A 21,607-nucleotide genomic window follows, 5' to 3' on the forward strand; every position below is an offset into this window, starting at 1 on the left:
TGGATACCAAAGTCCTAAATGGAATAGCTCAGACCCTCCCCCCAAGTGAACTGGCGAATCCCCATGTCCAGAAGCTTGGTGGCCATATGATCTTTGGGGTCATTGAGTTTGTAAGTTGCATGGAAAACTGCCAAATCAAACTTCTCATTCAGTGGAAAAATGTAATAATGTTGCTTAAAATTCACTAAAAAAGCTGGAAAGTTCTTAGTCAAGCAAAGCTTATGACATACAACATTTAAATGAGAATACAGTACCATTGTGTAGTGAATATACCAGATTGTTCTCTGCTACAACTTTTCTAATCCTTTAGTAATGTTGAGAAACAAATTACAACCATTCTGCTTTTTTATCTATCCCTGTTTTATGATTTCAAGCAAATAACAACACTATTCCTGCCATCAACCCCTGTGAAGGTTCCATTGCCAGACAAGAGGGCATTATCTTCAGGCAGGGCAGTCTTCTCGGATAAGGACACTAAACCGGAGGTCCCATCTCTTCAAGCTGCACTACACTAACCTGAACCGAAGGGACGTAAAAGAACCACTGGGGACGCAATAAACCCTCTGGCAGTGACCACCCCCAGTGACAGTGCTTACTAACCGAGGGCCATATGTTAGAAAACTGTATATTCGGTTAAATATGCTACCCTCGATAAACAAAGATTAAACTAAACTAATTATCTGTGAGGAGAGCTTTCAATTGTTACTAGTCCTCCTGGCCCTCCATATATGATCAGACTGCAGTAAACCAAGCACCCTGCTAGCAGAGGCCCTTTTCTCTGTATTTCACTGGGCTGGCGTTCACGGGTATAAACCAAGTAATAAATTTATTATATGACATATTTGCAGTTTAAATTTTCTACAAAAATCAGCTTATACCCCCAGTTATTTTCCTAAAAAAATGTTTTTATGAGTAAAGATAACCTTTTATTCATACCAGACTGCAAAATGTTCTACTATGTGTAATTGAAAAAAAAAGAATAGCTGTTGTGTAAACCTTTTCTCACAGAGTGGCATTATTTCAATGGCTGTTAAAATCTGTATTCATTTCATAGAACAATACTAGAATTATTTCTTGTATATATTTCTGTTTCTCTAGGTTGTTTTACCAAACAAGTACAATATATAACAAATTTATTTAGTTATACTCCAGTTACCCTTGCAATTTAGAAATAGATTTCTTGCATTAGCTAGACCTTGTAGGTCATCATTACCGGTGATAATACACCAAAGGCCTTATTACCTGCCCCTCCTCACACCAACATTTATTATTTTAAAAGAGCATGAAAACATAGAGCATGTAAGCAATACCTTATAAAATGAGACTCCTATTCCCCTCTGGAGCCAATAGTTTTTAACTTACTTGAAAGGAGTAAAAATCATAATAGCATAGCATGTGTTCATGTCATGTTTAGAGGGCCACTTTATATTACTATCCTTATACTATTAAGTGATACTTTAATCAAAAAAGGTCACATCATCATTTTAAAGTATCTCTGTGAGCTGGAACAAGATGTAAGGGAGGTTTTACCTGCATGTTAGTCTTAATGGCTTCCCTGCTAACAGATAGAAAGAGAAAGTCCTCTGTTGACACGGAGGGTGGGCCAGATCTTAGCAGGGGAGTCGGGGATGGTTTGATCCAATAAAATGGGAGGATGGTGCTAAATGTAAGATCTTTGACTTTAGGGGTGGTACACCATCAAAGAAATTTAAATCAATGCTGTATGTTTAGACGTGGTCTTCCAATTCTTTATTCCCTATTACCATCACCCTCTATCCATTGGCTAAATACAGGTGGCTCCAAACCCCTGGATTTGTCCCCTTATATAGTTATATGGGGCTTACTATAATATAATAGTTGAAACACAAGTGGGTTGAAACACACACATAACCTTTGGATATTGGAATTTACAAAATAAAATGATCAAAGCCGTAACTAAGTACCGAACCCCGTCGCGATTTTTCCAACTGCAAATAATTTCTTTAACATAAAGCTATAGCCAGCAGAAAAACAGGCATTGTTTGCTCCTTTGAAACTTCACCTCCCGTAATCTTGGGCTCATACGCGCATACAAAGCACAAAAGAACCTATGTTTCCCTCTTCGTCCGGTATCACTTCTTCAACTTCAAGAACGTCGTATAAATTTTCATATGAACCATAAAAAAATACTATGGCTTAATTTCTTTATCATTTATCTAAGAGTCTTCTGAAGAATTGGTGAGCTCATCTATGCAGCCAAGACCTTATATTTCGCAATTTCGTGAAGATAACTCAACGAAGGTTAACACGATGCAAACACGTGAAAAAGCAATAGATATAAGAGGATTTATTCACTATTGAAAATAACACAGGTACAATCGAAGCTGACCTTACTATTTGTTGTTATCTATAGACTTGAGGTTTCGAAGCTGAGGGAAATCACACCAATAATATAAGTGTGAGAAGCCTTCAAAGATCCCCATGAGTTTATAAGCTTCGGGCCGCCATTTTGTTTCTTTGCATTGAATTTCTCTCTATTGCGCATTCGTGACATTTTTTGATCATGTCGGTCGAGACAAGACAATAAACAGTTGTGTTTACGAATGCTATAGATCGTCTTGAAAGAAAAAATGCTTTTCTTCAGCATATTCTTCTGGGTAGCCTGTGTGTTATAGGTATTGACGCTGACCTTGCACCGTGGTCTCGATAGTCGTTTTGGCGCCCGATTTGATTTGTGTTTTGGTTCGTCTCCGCTGATTTCTTTATTTTGGTTATCAAAAATGGATCAGATTGACGACATCGAAAGGTGAACTTATTATTTTGTAGTACTGCTAAGTGTAAAGCACATATTTATCTGTAATCTTACTTGGCTTGTTCGCCCTCGTTTTGCCTGTGATAATAACTAAAGCATACATAGTGGTTTATGGATGCGATGCGTTTTGACAGGGTTCTTCGTGACATCTCGAGGGAGGCGCATGTGAAGAGCTTAGATGCCTTCAAGTCAAACGACTTCAAAGGCCATTACAAGGCGAAGCTACAAAATGCCGAGGTTATATTTAGTGTTACTTGTTTTGTTTTATTGTTAGTCGCATATTAAGTTAAGAAAGGCTTACTTGTCCAGTTTCTGTTAACACATTGACAGGCCTTGTACCGGCCTTGAAAAGTACCCACAACCCAAAAAAATCATAAATGCAAAATAAACACAACAAGATGAAGATACTCAGGCATCAGTCTAAGGGATAAATGGTCTTTAAGAAACGAATCCAACCAAGGTGATAGCAACTACTCTACTATAAACAAATAATAGCTCAGGTTCTTTGACAAATTTCAAATCATACAAGATAAAAAAAACGCAGTGTCTACTTGCACGGTTTCTGGCTGTCTCCAGTTTTCTCGATTTTTAGCCTGAATAACAAGTTTCTGGCTTTTAAACACTTCCACGATTATTTAGAACAGCCAAGCGACGATTTTTAGCCTGAAAAGCTATGCAACAAGCGGCCCACAAATACCCGGCAAAGTATGAACAAAGCGTGAAGTTTGACATTTCATGCATCGTTCATTATGTGCCGAGCATTCACATGTCGCCTTTTGCGAATTTTTTCAAGCCCGAAACCATTGTTTGACGGCTCTAAATAACGGTGGGAGGTTATTCAAGTCAAAACTTTTTATTTTGGCTTAATGGCAAAAAGAAAAATGGGAAGTGCATCTACTTTTTTCTCCTTCCACAGCTGTTATGGCGAAAACGAGAAGTGTTGAACCCCACGCTTCGTTCATACTGTGCCGAGCATTTGCGGGTCACTCAATGCACAGCTTTTCAAGCTAAAAAACATCTCTTGGCTGTTCTTAATAATTGTAGTAGTGTTTCAAAGCCAGAAACTTGTTATTTAGGCTAAAAATCGAGAAAATAGGAGACAGCCATGCAGCTAGTTTTTTTCCTCCTTTACCTGAAGCCATGCAAGTAGACACAGCGTAAAAAAAAGCAGAATCACCCCTCTCAACAAAACTCTCAAAATACCCACAAGGGAGAGAGACAGCTCAAGACACAAATAGATACCTTTATACTGATCTTTCAGGTCCATTTCCATGGCCCTCGGGGGGACTAAAAAATGATAATAAAAAGTGGAAATAACTGCGCTGTCACACCAGAGAATGGCTTAAAAATGAAGTCTTTAAATGAAGCAACCCTTTCTGAAAAAAGAATTCTGTCTTTTTTTTGTAAGTGCTGAATAAGTTAGTTGCGGTTAATAGTTGCGGTTATTTTGCCACTAAAAGACTGAGAGAGTGCTAGTTTGTCACCCTAGTTTGTAAGAAGTCTTCTTGTATAGAATACTGTTGACCATGCGAACCCCCAGGGAAGTCCAGTGGGTATATGATTTTCAAAAGTGATATAATTTAGGGTATTACTAGGGATCTTGATTCTTGATTAACTCAAGACTAAAAATATTTTCTTTGTATAAATGACAAACATCATTTTCATTTCATTTTAGGGATATCTTGACAAACTCAAAACTAATTACACAGCTTTGGAGACAAAGTCACTTTTTCTGGAAAATCTGGCAAAAGATCCAGAATCCTGGCCGACACTGGATGGAATAGAAGGTAAACCCAGTTATTCAACCTTCCATCAAAACATATACATATGATGTCATGGCCTGACTGTCATTAACAATCAATGAAAATGAGCTTAAAGCCTTTATTTACCTCTGTAAACACAAATGACTGTCATAAAATAACTGACTGTCATAACAATCAGTGATAATAAGCTTAAAGCCTTTATTTACCTCTGAACTCAGATGGTTGGGATTTAAACACAGTGGCTTTATGTGGACACATTTCTGTTTCTGTATTTCTTTATATTCTCCTTTTCTCCATGACACAATCCACAGATCACTATACAAGTATGAACACTGATGCTCATATGGAAATGAAGAATGTCGCTGAGGATCTTGAAGATGAGGTTGAATCAATGGCCAATCAACTCCAGGAAAGTATGCAAACTTTTAATATCATAAAAATGATCTCTGTTTTTCCTTGTTAAATGCAGCATTCTTTTTCAAACTTTATGAGAAATCTTGCATTTTTCACTCAGAGAAATTGAGAGAGTGCTTCAAGGGAGAGAAGTTTCATGGAATTTGATTTGCCTGAGTGCCACTCTTGTATGATAGCAGATCTTAGGTGATGAGCAGCAAATGAACCAGTCTATAATTATCTGTATTTGATGTTCTTTTAGAGAAAGAGAGGTTGCAAGAACAGCTTGAGTCACTGGAGGCAAAACTGGCATCAGTAAAAGAAAAAGTATGAGAAAACTTTGCCATTACTACGCCACCACTGCAAATTAGTCTTGGCATTCTCACTGCCATCAGTTAAATCTGTTGACTCACAACCAGCTAATTTTCAAAATCAACAAATGAACTTGACCAAATTTTTTCCAACTGGAAAAATATCAGGTATTTACTTCCCTTCTAAGCAGTTCTCCATTGAGGAAAGAATGAATAATGCTGTAAACAGTTGCTAAGCTCTACTGCTTTTTATCAGTGTACTGATAAGGAAATGTTTGTAGCTTAAGGCTTTCTGGGATGGCTGCATGGTAATACAAGCAGTCCTAATTGATGAGGATTTTACCCTTGTTTTGAGTAAGTTTGTTTGTTTTTCTGTTTTGTTTTTCCAGAAATTAAAGTATGAACTGTTAAAAGAAAAGACTGATCAAGAAAAACTAAGGAAGCACGCTAAGGTTATTATCCATAAGGAACGTGTTACACAGGGCTTTTTAAACCACTCTATGTGTTCATTTTTGTTTATACAAGCCAATAGGCCACATGTCAGCTTAAGAATTCACAAATTCAATCCAAAATAAAACACCAGAGAGTTACAAAAAATAAAATATTTCCAATAAACAAATGAAAGTAAGCCCCTTCTAACAAAGAAATTTTTTGGCTGATTCATGAACTTTTAAGTTCCTTTTTTGTAGTTGTCTTGTGATTTCTTAATGCAAGTTACCTTTTAGGGTCACAAGTTTTAGGGTCACAAGTTTGATCTGATATGAATTTGCATCATTTTTTGCATATTTGTTTTTCTCATTCTTTGTTATTTCAGTTTCTTCCAGGCTACTCTATTCTGCTTAATTTCCACGTGACCACGATTTTCATGAATAAAAAGTATTGTGAGGTTAAAGACTCACGAAAAATAAAGACTGCAAACTTTAATTTCTGCAATTTAATGGATATAGAAAAATTGATCACAGAGATTGAAGGTTATATTTAGATCTCCTAGTAAGGACGGAAACCATCAATAATTGCTCCCAAGGAGCATAAATACTTTTCCATCACTCTAAGACTGACCAGTCTTGTTTTAATATATTGGTCCTGTTTTAGTTGTTGGTAAACATCTTTTTTTTTTGTAAAAACAACCAAAGAAGTTACTTGAACTTCATATTCCTAAAATAATATCTCAGTCCATTTTCACGAAATGTGCTGAAAAAAGTTTTTTGTGAAATTTAAGACACACAAAAATAAAGAAGAATAAGGTCAAATGGTTTGCATTTACTTGGTAGATATTATTGTTAGTGCAAGTGCAGCATTAACATTGTTTCATGAATTAAGTTTAATAATTATCTGTTTTGATCTTAATTACTATTTGATTCAGGAAAATATGATAAAGATTCAAAGGGAACAAGAGCAAAAAAAGGTGAATTCCAAGCTTTCGACTAACAAACACCTCACTATTGTGACCTGGACTCACACACCTCACTTTTGTGACCTGGACTCACAAACACCTCATTATTGTGACCTTGACTCACAAACACCTCACTATTGTGACTTGGACTCACAAACACCTCACTATTGTGACCTGGACTCACAAACACCTCACTATTGTGACCTGTTCTCACAAACACCTCACTATTGTGACCTGGACTCACAAACACCTCACTATTGTGACTTGGACTCACAAACACCTCACTATTGTGGCCTGGACTCACAAACCCCTCACTATTGTGACTTGGACTCACAAACACCTCACTATTGTGACCTGTTCTCACAAACACCTCATTATTGTGACCTTGACTCACAAACACCTCACTATTGTGACTTGGACTCACAAACACCTCACTATTGTGACCAGGACTCACAAACACCTCACTTTTGTGTCCTGGACTCACAAACACCTCACTATTGTCACCTGGACTCACAAACACCTCACTATTGTGACCTTGACTCACAAACAACTCACTATTGTGACCTTGACTCACAAACACCTCACTATTGTGACCTGGACTCACAAACACCTCATTATTGTGACCTGGACTCACAAACACCTCACTATTGTGACCAGGACTCAAAAACACCTCACTATTGTGACCTGGACTCACAAACACCTCACTATTGTGACCTGGACTCACAAACACCTCACTATTGTCACCTGGACTCACAAACACCTCACTATTGTGACCTGGACTCACAAACACCTCACTATTGTGACTTGGACTCACAAACACCTCACTTCTGGGACCTGGACTCACAAACACCTCACTATTGTGACCTGGAATCACAAACAACTCACTATTGTGACCTGGACTCACAAACACCTCACTATTGTGAGGTGGACTCACAAACACCTCACTATTGTGACCTGGACTCACAACCCCTCACTATTGTGACCTGGACTCACAAACACCTCACTATTGTGACTTGGACTCACAAACACCTCACTATTGTGGCCTGGACTCACAAACACCTCACTATTGTGACCTGTTCTCACAAACACCTCACTATTGTGACTTGGACTCACAAACACCTCACTATTGTGACCAGGACTCACAAACACCTCACTTTTGTGTCCTGGACTCACAAACACCTCACTATTGTGACCTGTTCTCACAAACGCCTCACTATTGTGACCTGGACTCACAAACACCTCACTATTGTGACCAGGACTCACAAACACCTCACTATTGTGACCAGGACTCACAAACACCTCACTATTGTCACCTGTTCTCACAAACACCTCACTATTGTCACCTGTTCTCACAAACACCTCACTATTGTGACCTGGACTCACAAACACCTCACTTTTGTGTCCTGGACTCACAAACACCTCACTATTGTGACCTGGACTCACAAACACCTCACTATTGTGACTTGGACTCACAAACACCTCACTATTGTGACCAGGACTCACAAACACCTCACTTTTGTGTCCTGGACTCACAAACACCTCACTATTGTGACCTGGACTCACAAACACCTCACTATTGTGACTTGGACTCACAAACACCTCACTATTGTGACTTGGACTCACAAACACCTCACTATTGTGACCAGGACTCACAAACACCTCACTTTTGTGTCCTGGACTCACAAACACCTCACTATTGTGACCTGGACTCACAAACACCTCACTATTGTGACTTGGACTCACAAACACCTCACTATTGTCACCTGTTCTCACAAACACCTCACTATTGTGACCTGGACTCACAAACACCTCACTATTGTGACCAGGACTCACAAACACCTCACTTTTGTGTCCTGGACTCACAAACACCTCACTATTGTGACCTGGACTCACAAACACCTCACTATTGTGACTTGGACTCACAAACACCTCACTATTGTGACTTGGACTCACAAACACCTCACTATTGTGGCCTGGACTCACAAACACCTCACTATTGTGACCTGGACTCACAAACACCTCACTATTGTGACCTGGACTCACAAACACCTCACTATTGTGACCTGGACTCACAAACACCTCACTATTGTGACCTGGACTCACAAACACCTCACTATTGTGACCTGTTCTCACAAACACCTCACTATTGTGACCTGTTCTCACAAACACCTCACTATTGTGACCTGGACTCACAAACACCTCACTATTGTGACCAGGACTCACAAACACCTCACTTTTGTGTCCTGGACTCACAAACACCTCACTATTGTGACCTGGACTCACAAACACCTCACTATTGTGACCTGGACTCACAAACACCTCACTATTGTGACTTGGACTCACAAACACCTCACTATTGTGGCCTGGACTCACAAACACCTCACTATTGTGACCTGGACTCACAAACACCTCACTATTGTGACCTGGACTCACAAACACCTCACTATTGTGACCTGTTCTCACAAACACCTCACTATTGTGACCTGTTCTCACAAACACCTCACTATTGTGACCTGGACTCACAAACCCCTTACTATTGTGACCTGGACTCACAAACACCTCATTATTGTGACCTGGACTCACAAACACCTCACTATTGTGACCTGGACTCACAAACAACTCACTATTGTGACCTGGACTCACAAACACCTCACTATTGTGACCTGGACTCACAAACACCTCACTATTGTGACCTGGACTCACAAACACCTCACTATTGTGACCTGGACTCACAAACACCTCACTTCTGGGACCTGGACTCACAAACACCTCACTATTGTGACCAGGACTCACAAACACCTCACTATTGTGACCAGGACTCACAAACACCTCACTATTGTGACCTGGACTCACAAAGACCTCACTATTGTCACCTGGACTCACAAACACCTCACTATTGTGACCTGGACTCACAAACACCTCACTATTGTGACCTGTTCTCACAAACAACTCACTTTTGTGACCTTGACTCTGGACTCCTTTATTTTGTTTATATTGATTATATATGATATAACCTATAATTTGAACCTTAATGAAAGTTTGTGAAAGTTTTATCACTTATGTGATATGTGTATCACTGTGTACTTCTAGAAACAATCAGATTTTGCCATCAAGCAGTGTAATACAGCCATCCGAAGTCTGGAACAGTGCCTGGAGATTCTCCGCGGTGAAGTCGAGGTGTGTCGCAAGCAGACAGAGCTGGCTAAATACAAGCTACAAGAAGAAGAGACAAAGACAAACAACCAAGTTAAAAAGCGAGAGGATCGATATCACTGGTACTGATAGTCTAAAGCATTGTTGTCAACACACAACACCAACTTACAAAACATCTTCCAACATTCTCTTCTTAATGTTATCTAGCACCACCCAGCTTACCTCAACATCACATCATGGTTAAGGTTTTTCTTAAGCTCTCTCTTGAACAACCCCCCCCTCTCCCAAACTCTGACCCCACCTTGATCTTATTCTCTCCTATTCTCTCCCCACATGTGGCGAAAACTGCCAATCATTTATCAAGTTAGTGTAGATCAGGGAACTATACATCATCTCCTGAGACAGAATTATGCCAACGATGGTCCAATTAATTTCTTTCTTATAGGCTGAATGGAGTGGTAAAGCTGTTGGAGTCGTTACAAGGCCTGGCAGTTCGTGACATTGGAGATGACATACTTGTGCTGGAGCTAAAACAGCCGAGAGTAGATGATGATTCTCTATTCTTGACGCTCAAGTTCAGACTTTGTCAGCTTAGCTGTCCGAGTCTCTGTGGTGCTGAGGTGAGCTGGATGGTCCTAGATACCACTATGGAGAGAATTACTTTCCCCAATTACTCCTAATAAGCACCAAATTCATCTATTTTGTTAAGTGTGTCTAAAGCTTAGCTTTAGCGTCAACACACTCAATATCTCCATCTAAGAGCCAATACACATTTCATTGACTTGAAATTAAATTAAATGTGGAGTATTTGTATAGCCCAAATTGCAATGTGAGATGACCAGATTCGCTTCACCGACTGTAGTATTGGGCTACCTGTAGTAGCAGAGGGACTGGGAGCGAGTAAGATGGCGGACTCCTAGACTGATCGGACTACGACTGTATGGTAGCACCTTAGAGTATCTTAGACACAATAAACGTCATACTACATGGTGTCAGAAGATGGCAAGCAGCACGCCATTCGTGAAGCCACCCGAAGTATTGGAAATTTCGAGCGGAAATCCAGCGTTTGCTTAGAAAAAATGGGAAGAAAAAATTCGAAATTTATTTGAAGGCCACTGCCACCTCCACGAAGCCTGACGAAGTCAAGGTGGGTTTACTGCTCAATCATATTGGAGACAAATGCCTAGAAATATATAGTAACTTTGTATTTCGCCCTGATCAACCAAACCCAGATGGTGGAGCCCCTATACCGGGCGAAAACCCGGATAATTACAAGACGGTGATAGAGAAGTTTGACCAATATTTTACTAAACGAGACCCACAGTTAATGCTCCGCGAGAAGTTCTGGCTCCAGCTCCAACGAGAACAAAATCAGAGTTTTGACTCCTGGGTAGTCACTGTAAGAGAAAGGGCTGCAGAATGTAAATTCCCACCCGAATTCCTCGAGCAAGCTATAAGGGATAAGCTTACCTTTTCCTGTGTAGATGATAGGTCTAAATTGAAGTTGTACGATGAAGGGGCAGGGCTTTCACTCGATAAAACAATAACAATCCTCTCGATGAAAGAAGCATCTAGTCGAGAACTACAAGAATCAAAGACGGCAACAATCGAGAGAGTAGGATTGAGAGCACCTGGAAAAACAGCACCCCAGTATGCACAGCGGTTCGAGACAAAAAGTGAACGGAGACAGCCACCTGATAGATGCGGATACTGTGGCAGAGACCATCCTCGAGGCAAAATCAACTGTCCAGCAGCTAACGTGCGTTGTGATAAATGCACCAAAGTTGGGCACTTCGCTGCTGTATGTAGAAGCAAACCGAATACAAGAGTAAGTCAAGTAGAAGATGCACATGAGGGTGAGGTTTTAGAGCATAACCCGACATTCGTGGGACGGGTTTTAGCAGTCTCTCAAACAGATAATACATTACCGGATCAAGATAAAAACGTCGAAACCACGTCTTCCGAAAATCAAGTCAGTGAAGCCGAAGCATTAATGCCTGAGATATCTACCGATTATATTCGCGATCCTGGATGGCATGTGAAGCTGAGAGTAGAGAAACGCGAGCTAACGTGGTGTATTGATACCGGAGCACAGGTCTCTGTGATGCCGGAAACCGTGTACAGAGATTTGAATGGGAAACTCTCGCCGTCAGACAGAAAGCTGATAGGCGCAGGGGATACACCACTAGAGACTGTTGGACAAACAATCATGAACCTACAGCTCGGGGAAGCATGCATCGAAGAATGTGTCTACGTAGTGAGAGGTGCAACAAAACTGCTTCTAGGGATCCCAGCTATCCGCAAGCTAGGGTTAATACACGAAATCCCCAATACCTACAGTGTCAGGGCTATCGATTGCAGCGCCAACCAGCAAAATGAAGAACCGTTCACCAACAAGGAAACCATAGTTCGCAAGAACTCACACCTCTTCAATGGTCTAGGTAAACTAAGCGGAGAGTACACGATCCGTCTTAAGGAAGGAGCAAAGCCATTTTGTTTGACAACCCCTCGACGAGTACCGCTCCCACTGCAAAAGAAAGTGGAGCAAGAGATAAACCGGATGGTGGAGCTCGGCGTGATAGAACCAGTAGACGAGCCCACGGACTGGTGCGCACCGATAGTAGTGGTACCAAAGCCAAATGGAACCGTGCGAATATGCGTCGACCTCACAAAGCTCAACAAAGAAGTCAGAAGAGAAGTATACCAAATGCCTAAAGTGGAAGAGACTCTCGGAAACATAGCCAAAGGATCGATCTACTCCAAACTTGACGCTAACTCAGGCTTCCACCAAGTTCCCTTAAGCGAGGAAAGCGCTAAGCTTACTACTTTTATCACTCCTTTTGGGCGGTATATGTTTCGCCGTCTGCCATACGGAATCTCCTCTGCACCGGAATACTTTCAGAAGAAAATGGACCAGGAGCTGGCTGGACTAGAAGGCACACTATGTCATATGGACGACATCCTGGTCGTTGGAAAAGACCAAGCGGGGCACGATAAGAGACTGGCTGCCGTCCTCCACCGCATCACGGAAATCGGCATGACACTGAACCCAGACCAGTGTAAGTTCTCAGAGAAGAAGATTGAGTACCTTGGACAGGTGATCGATAACGAGGGGATCAAGAAAAATCCCGCCAAGGTGAAAGCTATCGTCCACATGGATGTACCTAGGGACATCCCTAGCCTGAGACGATTTCTCGGGATGGTGAACCAACTAATGAAGTTCTGTCCCAATCTAGCAGAGAAGACGCAACCACTTCGCGACCCGCTTAAGAAGAATAGCGCATGGGTTTGGGGCAAGGCGCAAGATGATGCCTTCAATGACTTGAAAGAAGAAATGGCTTCAGAGAGAGTGCTTGCACTGTATAGCCCCGAGAAAGAGACTGTAGTCTCCGCGGATGCAAGCAGCTTTGGATTGGGGGCAGTACTCGTGCAGAAGCAGCCATCCGGAGAAATGCGTCCTGTTGCATATGCAAGCAGATCTATGACAAACACCGAGTGCAGATACGCACAGATAGAAAATGAGGCATTAGCAACCACGTGGGCCCTAGAGCACTGGTCCGATTTATTGGTAGGCATGAAGTTCACTGTCGAAACAGACCACAAGCCCCTTGTACCCCTGTTTACTTCCAAGATGATCGATGAGCTGCCGGTACGCATACAGCGTTTCAGAATGAGGCTGATGAGGTACGATTTTGATACTCGGCACGTTCCAGGCAAGGAACTTTATACCGCAGATGCACTATCTAGGTGCCCACTAAACGAAAAGAGGTCTGAGACGTCGTGCCAGTCTGACCACCTGTACGCTGAAGCGGACTGTTATGTGAATACCATACTGCTACACCTACCAGCATCCGACAAGAGACTAGAGGAAATACGGTCAGAGCTGAAGAGAGACGACACATTGAAAGTCGTGATGCATTACGTACAGAATGGGTGGCCAGAAACCAAACAGAAGCTCTATGGGCCCGTGAAGAAATACTGGGGTGTAAGAGGAAGCTTATCCACCCACGAAGGCTTATTGATGAGGGGACGAAGACTTGTAATTCCGTCGAGTCTCAGGCCAGATATCTTACGGTACCTACATGATGGTCACCAAGGCATATCCAAGACACGGGACAATGCAGCATCGTCCGTTTTGTGGCCCGGAATCTCCAAACAAATTGAAGAGATGGTTCGCAATTGTGCCACCTGCGAAAAATATCGGAAGGAACGTATAAAACCGGTGAAGGGAACAGATTTCCCAGAGCGACCGTGGTCCAAACTCGGAGCAGACTTCTTCCAACATGAAGGCCGACACTACCTGCACATAATCGACTACTATTCGCGCGATATCGAAATATACTTGGTGAGCAAGAATGTAACAGCCTGTGATACAGTAAACAAGATGAAGAATGCCTTTAGTCGACATGGAATCCCAGATATCTTAGTTACCGACAACGGACCACAGTTCGCCTCTGCAGAGTTCAACAAGTTTGCGGCTACGTGGGGATTCGATCACATAACTTCATCACCTCGGTACGCCCAGTCAAATGGCGAATCGGAACGAGCCGTCGAGACAATAAAGAACTTTCTGAAGAAGTGCGATGACGAGTACCTCGCTCTTCTAAGCTACAGAAACACACCGCTTCACAACGGATATTCTCCCTCACAGCTAAGTATGGGTCGCAAACTAAAAACGAGAGTACCGTGCCACCCTGACGAGTTGAAACCTCAACTCCCAGACAATGATGTAGTGAGAAAGAGAGTACAGAAGACAAATGCGGGAAGACTATGACCGCAGACACTGAGTTGCAGAGGGGGAGGAGTTAGGAGAAGGTGATCGAGTATAGATACCAGACCTAAAGACGGAGGGGACGATAATCAGGCCACACGAAACCCCACGATCGGTTGTAATACAAACACCAAAGGGATTGCGGAGACGAAACCGTCGACAGGTAAGAAGAGCCTTAGGAAGCCCTCAACCAACATACGCTGCTACACAGTACAGGGCCCCTATACTCCCCTAGAGATACACGACTCCGGAAGCAATACAAAGCCAGTCAAGCCCCCTCCCGGTACAACAACCATCAGTCTCCGACAAAGAGACCTTCAATGAAATGGCTGGACCCACACAAGGAGATGGGAATCGAGTACCACAGCCGTGCCCTACGCCAGAGCAGCCAACCCTGAGGCGATCAGAGAGAGTGCGCCGCAGACCTTGCAGATACATTGAAGAATACTGATTGACAATGACTGCTGTTAGTTACCATTAGAACAATGTTAGAATATTTACTTGTATAGGTCAATTTAGAAGTAGACCATAAGTACACGTTTGTATGTTAGGTTACTGTTAAAAGGGGAGATGTAGTATTGGGCTACCTGTAGTAGCAGAGGGACTGGGAGCGAGTAAGATGGCGGCCTCCTAGAGCGATCGGACTACGATTGTATGGTAGCACCTTAGAGTATCTTAGACATAATAAACGTCATACCACACCGACTTACAGTAACTCCTTGCCATTGTGTAGATACGGACTGCTTAATGCAGTCTACAACCATGAGTGCGGAGCTGTTCTTTTACCTTCCCCAATACAGAATTGGAGAAGATAAAAGATCCTGCTTCTCCATGTCAACAGGTGTGCCTTCTCTAAAGTTGAACAGATAAACTGAAAAGAGATTTAGTTTGCTTCCTTCCCCTTCCATGGACCCATCAATAACAGTGTTCTTCCTCTGAGCGAAGATTCACTCTCTCTTTAGATGACTTGGTAAAGGAGGCAGTAAAGAGCACAATTTAGTAGTTCCACCTTGTTCCTTTAGTCTTGTTCACTCCTCTTTACTCACCCATCACAAAAAGCTGAGCAAACGCATTTTCTATAGATCACCTGATAAAGGATACAGTGAAAAGCAAAACACATTAGTATTTCACCCATTACTAACAGGTGTACTGCCTCTATAGCTGAACCCAGACACACTCTCCATAGATGATTTGGTCACGGAAGCGGTAGAAAATGGCGATGCAGTTGCTCTTGTCCATGGCGTGCAAGCGAGGCTGAAAGAGCAGCAATGCTTGAGGGAAGAGATCGGGGAGCTCCAGAAAATGTAAGTCTCCCAAGGTGAATGGCAACTGGATGGTATGCATGAATGTCTTAGTTTAGAAGCAACGAAAAGCACTGTACCGTATATACACTACAATAATTCACCAAAAAAGTTGTGATCTCGCACCAGAATCCTGAATATGATACACAAATTACTGGTTGTGAATTCTGCCAAATGATTGTCTTTATTAATAGTTATTCGGGGCAGACTTACCCCATCCTCGAAAACCCAGGGGTATTTTCAAACGAGGATAGAGGATTTTCCGAGAATACAATACAATACAATACAATAATTTATTTTTCGTCGATGACATGACGTCAATGATGGACTCCGTGGGTGAGAATTATCATTTCTCATCGGCTGATATTTTCAATTGGATCTCGTCAATGAAGTAAGAAAGCTGTGATTTTAGATAAGGTATTTTGAGATTACATCACATAAATCGTCTTCAAATCTTTGATGATAGCATTTACAAGGGGGGGTTGCTCTACCTGCTTTTAGCATAGACCACACGCAGATTATGGTTGGCAGACAACCGTTAGCTATTGTAGTTTAGAATTTACAGTCTACAGTACACACATTTTCTATGTAAAAATTGGAATAAAGAAAATATGTAAACTTGTGTTTGGTTAATCGCTTTAAAAACGTTTAAGCCTGCAATTTCATACACTATAGGATGACTATGCTTTCATCAATTAAACTTTTTCCTCGTCCCATCGTTTTTCCTTACTCTTGCGGATATCAAAATTCCATTATACCTAAGTAACCTAGTAATATCGAGTAAACAAAATAATAGCAAATGTGCAAAAGAGCATAATTCCCTATAGAAAGCCAAAATCTTGGAGGTATGTACGCATTTTCCCTCATGCATCATTGTTTTTAATAGGGAAAATCAGTCCGGGATTCAAAGAACCGAGGGCCGTTGTTAAAAATCATGGCTTTCTTGGTATCTTTTGGCATGCGTAAGGTTTTTCTTGGTGTTGTACGAGTACCGTTTAGAGGCCACATGGATTGGACATGTCACACCCATATTAACCTTTCTCCTTTTGAGCACAGATACATGAGTTGGTAAGGCTTGAACCTTTCTCCTTTTGAGCATAGATACATGAGGTGCTAAGGCGTGAACCTTTCTCCTTTTGAGCATAGATACATGAGGTGCTAAGGCGTGAACCTTTCTCCTTTTGAGCACAGATACATGAGTTGGTAAGGCGTGAACCTTTCTCCTTTTGAGCATAGATACATGAGGTGCTAAGGCATGAATCTTTCTCCTTTTGAGCATAGATACATGAGGTGCTAAGGCGTGAACCTTTCTCCTTTTGAGCATAGATACATGAGGTGCTAAGGCGTGAACCTTTCTCCTTTTGAGCATAGATACATGAGGTGCTAAGGCGTGAACCTTTCTCCTTTTGAGCATAGATACATGAGGTGCTAAGGCGTAAACCTTTCTCCTTTTGAGCACAGATACATGAGTTTGTAAGGCGTGAACCTTTCTCCTTTTGAGCACAGATACATGAGTTTGTAAGGCGTGAACCTTTCTCCTTTTGAGCACAGATACATGAGGTGCTAAGGCGTGAACCTTTCTCCTTTTGAGCACAGATACATGAGTTTGTAAGGCGTGAACCTTTCTCCTTTTGAGCACAGATACATGAGATGCTAAGGCGTGAACCTTTCTCCTTTTGAGCACAGATACATGGGTTTGTAAGGCGTGAACCTTTCTCCTTTTGAGCACAGATACATGAGATGCTAAGGCGTGAACCTTTCTCCTTTTGAGCACAGATACATGAGTTTGTAAGGCGTGAACCTTTCTCCTTTTGAGCACAGATACATGAGGTGCTAAGGCGTGAACCTTTCTCCTTTTGAGCACAGATACATGAGTTTGTAAGGCGTGAACCTTTCTCCTTTTGAGCACAGATACATGAGATGCTAAGGCGTGAACCTTTCTCCTTTTGAGCACAGATACATGGGTTTGTAAGGCGTGAACCTTTCTCCTTTTGAGCACAGATACATGAGATGCTAAGGCGTGAACCTTTCTCCTTTTGAGCACAGATACATGGGTTTGTAAGGCGTGAACCTTTCTCCTTTTGAGCACAGATACATGAGGTGCTAAGGCGTGAACCTTTCTCCTTTTGAGCACAGATACATGAGGTGCTAAGGCGTGAACCTTTCTCCTTTTGAGCATAGATACATGAGGTGGTAAGGCGTGAACCTTTCTCCTTTTGAGCACAGATACATGAGGTGCTAAGGCGTGAACCTTTCTCCTTTTGAGCATAGATACACGAGGTGCTAAGGCGTGAACCTTTCTCCTTTTGAGCACAGATACATGAGTTTGTAAGGCGTGAACCTTTCTCCTTTTGAGCATAGATACATGAGGTGCTAAGGCATGAACCTTTCTCCTTTTGAGCACAGATACATGAGGTGCTAAGGCGTGAACCTTTCTCCTTTTGAGCACAGATACATGAGGTGCTAAGGCGTGAACCTTTCTCCTTTTGAGCACAGATACATGAGGTGCTAAGGCGTGAACCTTTCTCCTTTTGAGCACAGATACATGAGGTGCTAAGGCGTGAACCTGCCTCTTTTTCCTGCTCTGTTCCATGTGGGAGATAGTAACAATCGCGCCGCACGCATATAGTAGTTCATTTATTTTGTTGTCCTGTGCTGAAGATGTATGTCATGAAGTTACCGAGCCTTGCACGCCTCCCTCTAACCAGAGTGGCTCGTATTTATGTGTTGTCCCATGCGGGATGGGTGAAGTACGTTAAAAACATATTTGTGTTGGGATAACTTAGAAATGTCTGTAGCAGATAACGGGAGAGTGATTCATATCCTAGCTCTGATTCATGTGGGATATAAGGAAAAGAAGCGCATGCGTTGAATCTCTTTTTTTTGTTTCAGCTACGCGATGGATTGGGAACCGGGAGCGAAGCGTCTGAGAGTGATGTTAGGACGCAGTGGAAAAACCGTATGTACCCTCGGCTTGGGCTTGGAGTACCCCGCACAGGGGTCGGTCTCCCTTCTTAAGGTGGAAGGCACACAGCAACAGGACTTGACAAAAATACAGGTAAGGAAAAAGAAACCGGTCTGTAGAGAGTAAGTGAAGCGAATAGGCTTTCTTCATCTGGCATAAACATGCCAGTACTCACGCCAATAATAGTCATATCAGAACGCGTGCTTGACGCCATTCATGTATGTGCTTTGTGCTTTGTGCTTTGAGAGTTCCGGGATCAGACAAATGGCATTATCACTGGTACATTACAGCCAAACCAAACCACGGTATTTCGAGAGCCTTAGGGATGTAAACCCATTTTTCCGTGTTCGCTTTTATAGAAATCAGGCTCTAAGCGACAGGAGCAAAAAAAAGGCAAAATTCAAATTGTAAGGTTGTGTTAGCTTACATTTTGTTTACATTTTGCCTAGAGGTTCCTTGCATAATATAAAACAAAATAAGTTTAGTGTTTTTTGGTAGATGATCCTTTCTGAGATATGATTGAGCCATAGATCAATAGCCCAAGTTGCCATAGATCATGAAAAAAAGTAGCAATTTTGCCCAAATTGGGCAATTTCAGACAAATCAAGAGTCTTGCAATTTGCAATATCTCAAGAACGGATTATCTACCAAAAAATACTCAAGCTTATTTTGGTTTATAAAACACATAAGAAACATCTATGCAAAAAAAACAAGCAAATATAAGCTAACACGGCCTTACAATTTGAACTTTGCCATTTTTTGCCCCTGTCATTCTAAGCTTATGTTAGAAATGGGGTTGTAGGCTTATAGTAGAAATGGGGTTGTAGGCTTTAAAAAAAAATAAGGTCGTTGTGGGCTGCTAGGCAATCACTCGTTTTGTTCTTGTAAAATCCTGCGAAAATCCCCTTACTCTCTGCCACCAAAGGTTTCGTGTCAATCATACATTCTTCGATCGCCACAGCAAGTTCCCGCCGCCCTTCTTCAAAAGCCTGTGTACTAAAGGCACCTTCTTTGTGGCACCATGTGGCATTGTTAGACTGATGTGTCTTGTTGTTGATGGTACACTATGTTTTATGGTTGCGCGAGGCTCTTTGTTTTGTAATCAACCCCCCCCCCCCCCCCCCCACACACACACACACACACACACACAACGACCGAAGGTCCACTTCCGGTTCTTAGTGTTATTTTTAGACAAACTATAAAGCCTAAGCTAGATCACTCTGGTACGTAGCTAAATCCGACAATAAACTGATAAACGTCCCGTGGAGATACTGCAAAGTCATAAAAAAAAATACCTTTATGTTCTTTCGGGGATGGTCAGATTTTTATCAGAGAACTTATTCTCTCCCTCCCCCGGAAAATCATGGGTACGGGCCTGGTGATGATGACGACGATGATGATGATGATGATGATGATGATGATGGCGATGGTGATGATGGCGATGGTGATGATGATGATGATGATGATGATGATGAAGATGATGATGACGACGACGATGATGATGATGGCGATGGTGATGATGATGATGATGATGATGCGATGATGATGATGGTGATGATGACTATGTTGTTGTTTTTGCTGTAGGCTCCAAGCCCAAGTGCGACCCTGAGCACGTGGATTCGTCATCTGCAGCAGGTGTTCAGCATTGAGTAACGTGTAGGTAAATAGATTAGCTTGGTAACCCAACATAATTAGTCACGCCTTCTACGAGTAACACAACGTGCTAGTCACACCTACGAGTAACGCGCAAGTCACATCTTCTGCGAGACACTTTTTTTATAAGAACGTCTAATTTTCAGTTGAGGCAGGGCCGTTATTATTTTGGGGACATTTTTAGGCTGAATATTTTCTTAACGATTTTCTTAAATTTAAGCGTATCTCAGAATATAATACCCAAAGAATTATTTGGAAGGGAATTACACTAATGTTCAATAACAATAATAAGGTTGTTACTATGAGCACAATTTGATTCTGCATTTTAAAACGCATCAGGACTAAAAAAGATAAACATTTTCTGATATCTGAGCTTCGGCATGTTTGGTGGAATCTCAGGCTTGACGTTCTTTTAAAAGGGTTCTTATAAAACAAAAAGAGTGTATTCAAGAAGCTGGGTCACGCCATCTACGAGTAACACAACGTGTTAGTCACGCCTTCTGTGAGTATTAATAAGCGTTAGTATTAGACACGCTGGGTCACGCCTACGAGTAACACGGTCCGTGTATATTTGCATTTTCGAACTTTCTTAACAATACGCCTACGAAAGGGTGTATAGATATGGAACTTGTATATAGAGTGTTTGTATGGTAAGGTACGGTTATGTTAACGTTGGCAATTTCATCAGGATCTTAGTATTTTAGTAAGGTTGGCCTTTCGTGAAGATAGATTGTTTGGAATGTTTTATTTTTTTTTTAATTTGTAGCATTTTACTTGTAACACGATAGTTTCATAATGTATAAAGGAAAAGAATATGCAAAAAGAAATTAAGAGGAGTAGAGTACGCTATTCATAAATGAATAGACTTCTGCGATGCTCACGATGCTTGCACACGGCTTACTACGATGTTGAGACTTCTCAGAACTCTCGCTTGCACACGGCTTACTACGATGTTGAGACTTCTCAGAACTTTCGCTTGCACACGGCTTACTACGATGTTGAGACTTCTCAGAACTCTCGCTTGCACACGGCTTACTACGATGTTGAGACTTCTCAGAACTCTCGCTTGCACACGGCACATGGTTTGAAGCCATCAACTGTTGGCCAACAGTT

At 41.8% G+C, this 21,607-nt stretch overlaps 1 protein-coding gene and 1 long non-coding RNA gene across 2 annotated transcripts; one reads left to right on the forward strand and one right to left on the reverse strand.

The window, feature by feature from the left end:
- The first annotated feature begins 2,662 nt into the window (after window positions 1-2,662).
- Window positions 2,663-21,294, forward strand: LOC116619930 (paramyosin). Its single transcript, XM_032385285.2, has 12 exons — window positions 2,663-2,785; window positions 2,926-3,028; window positions 4,467-4,578; window positions 4,866-4,967; window positions 5,210-5,274; window positions 5,648-5,710; window positions 6,622-6,663; window positions 9,742-9,926; window positions 10,250-10,424; window positions 15,737-15,879; window positions 18,769-18,934; window positions 20,426-21,294. Exons 1-12 carry the CDS (start codon window positions 2,760-2,762, stop codon window positions 20,492-20,494), a joined length of 1,251 nt encoding a protein of 416 aa, XP_032241176.1. The 5' UTR covers window positions 2,663-2,759; the 3' UTR covers window positions 20,495-21,294.
- Window positions 9,606-10,255, reverse strand: LOC125561059. The gene is made up of 2 exons (XR_007307073.1): window positions 10,106-10,255; window positions 9,606-9,864 (listed from the first exon to the last, which is right to left on the reverse strand). It is a non-coding gene; the product is annotated as an uncharacterized LOC125561059 (long non-coding RNA).
- Window positions 21,295-21,607: the final 313 nt, after the last annotated feature.

This window comes from Nematostella vectensis, chromosome 2 (assembly GCF_932526225.1).
Source record: "Nematostella vectensis chromosome 2, jaNemVect1.1, whole genome shotgun sequence".
In the NCBI taxonomy this organism is placed as follows: Eukaryota; Metazoa; Cnidaria; class Anthozoa; order Actiniaria; family Edwardsiidae; genus Nematostella; species Nematostella vectensis.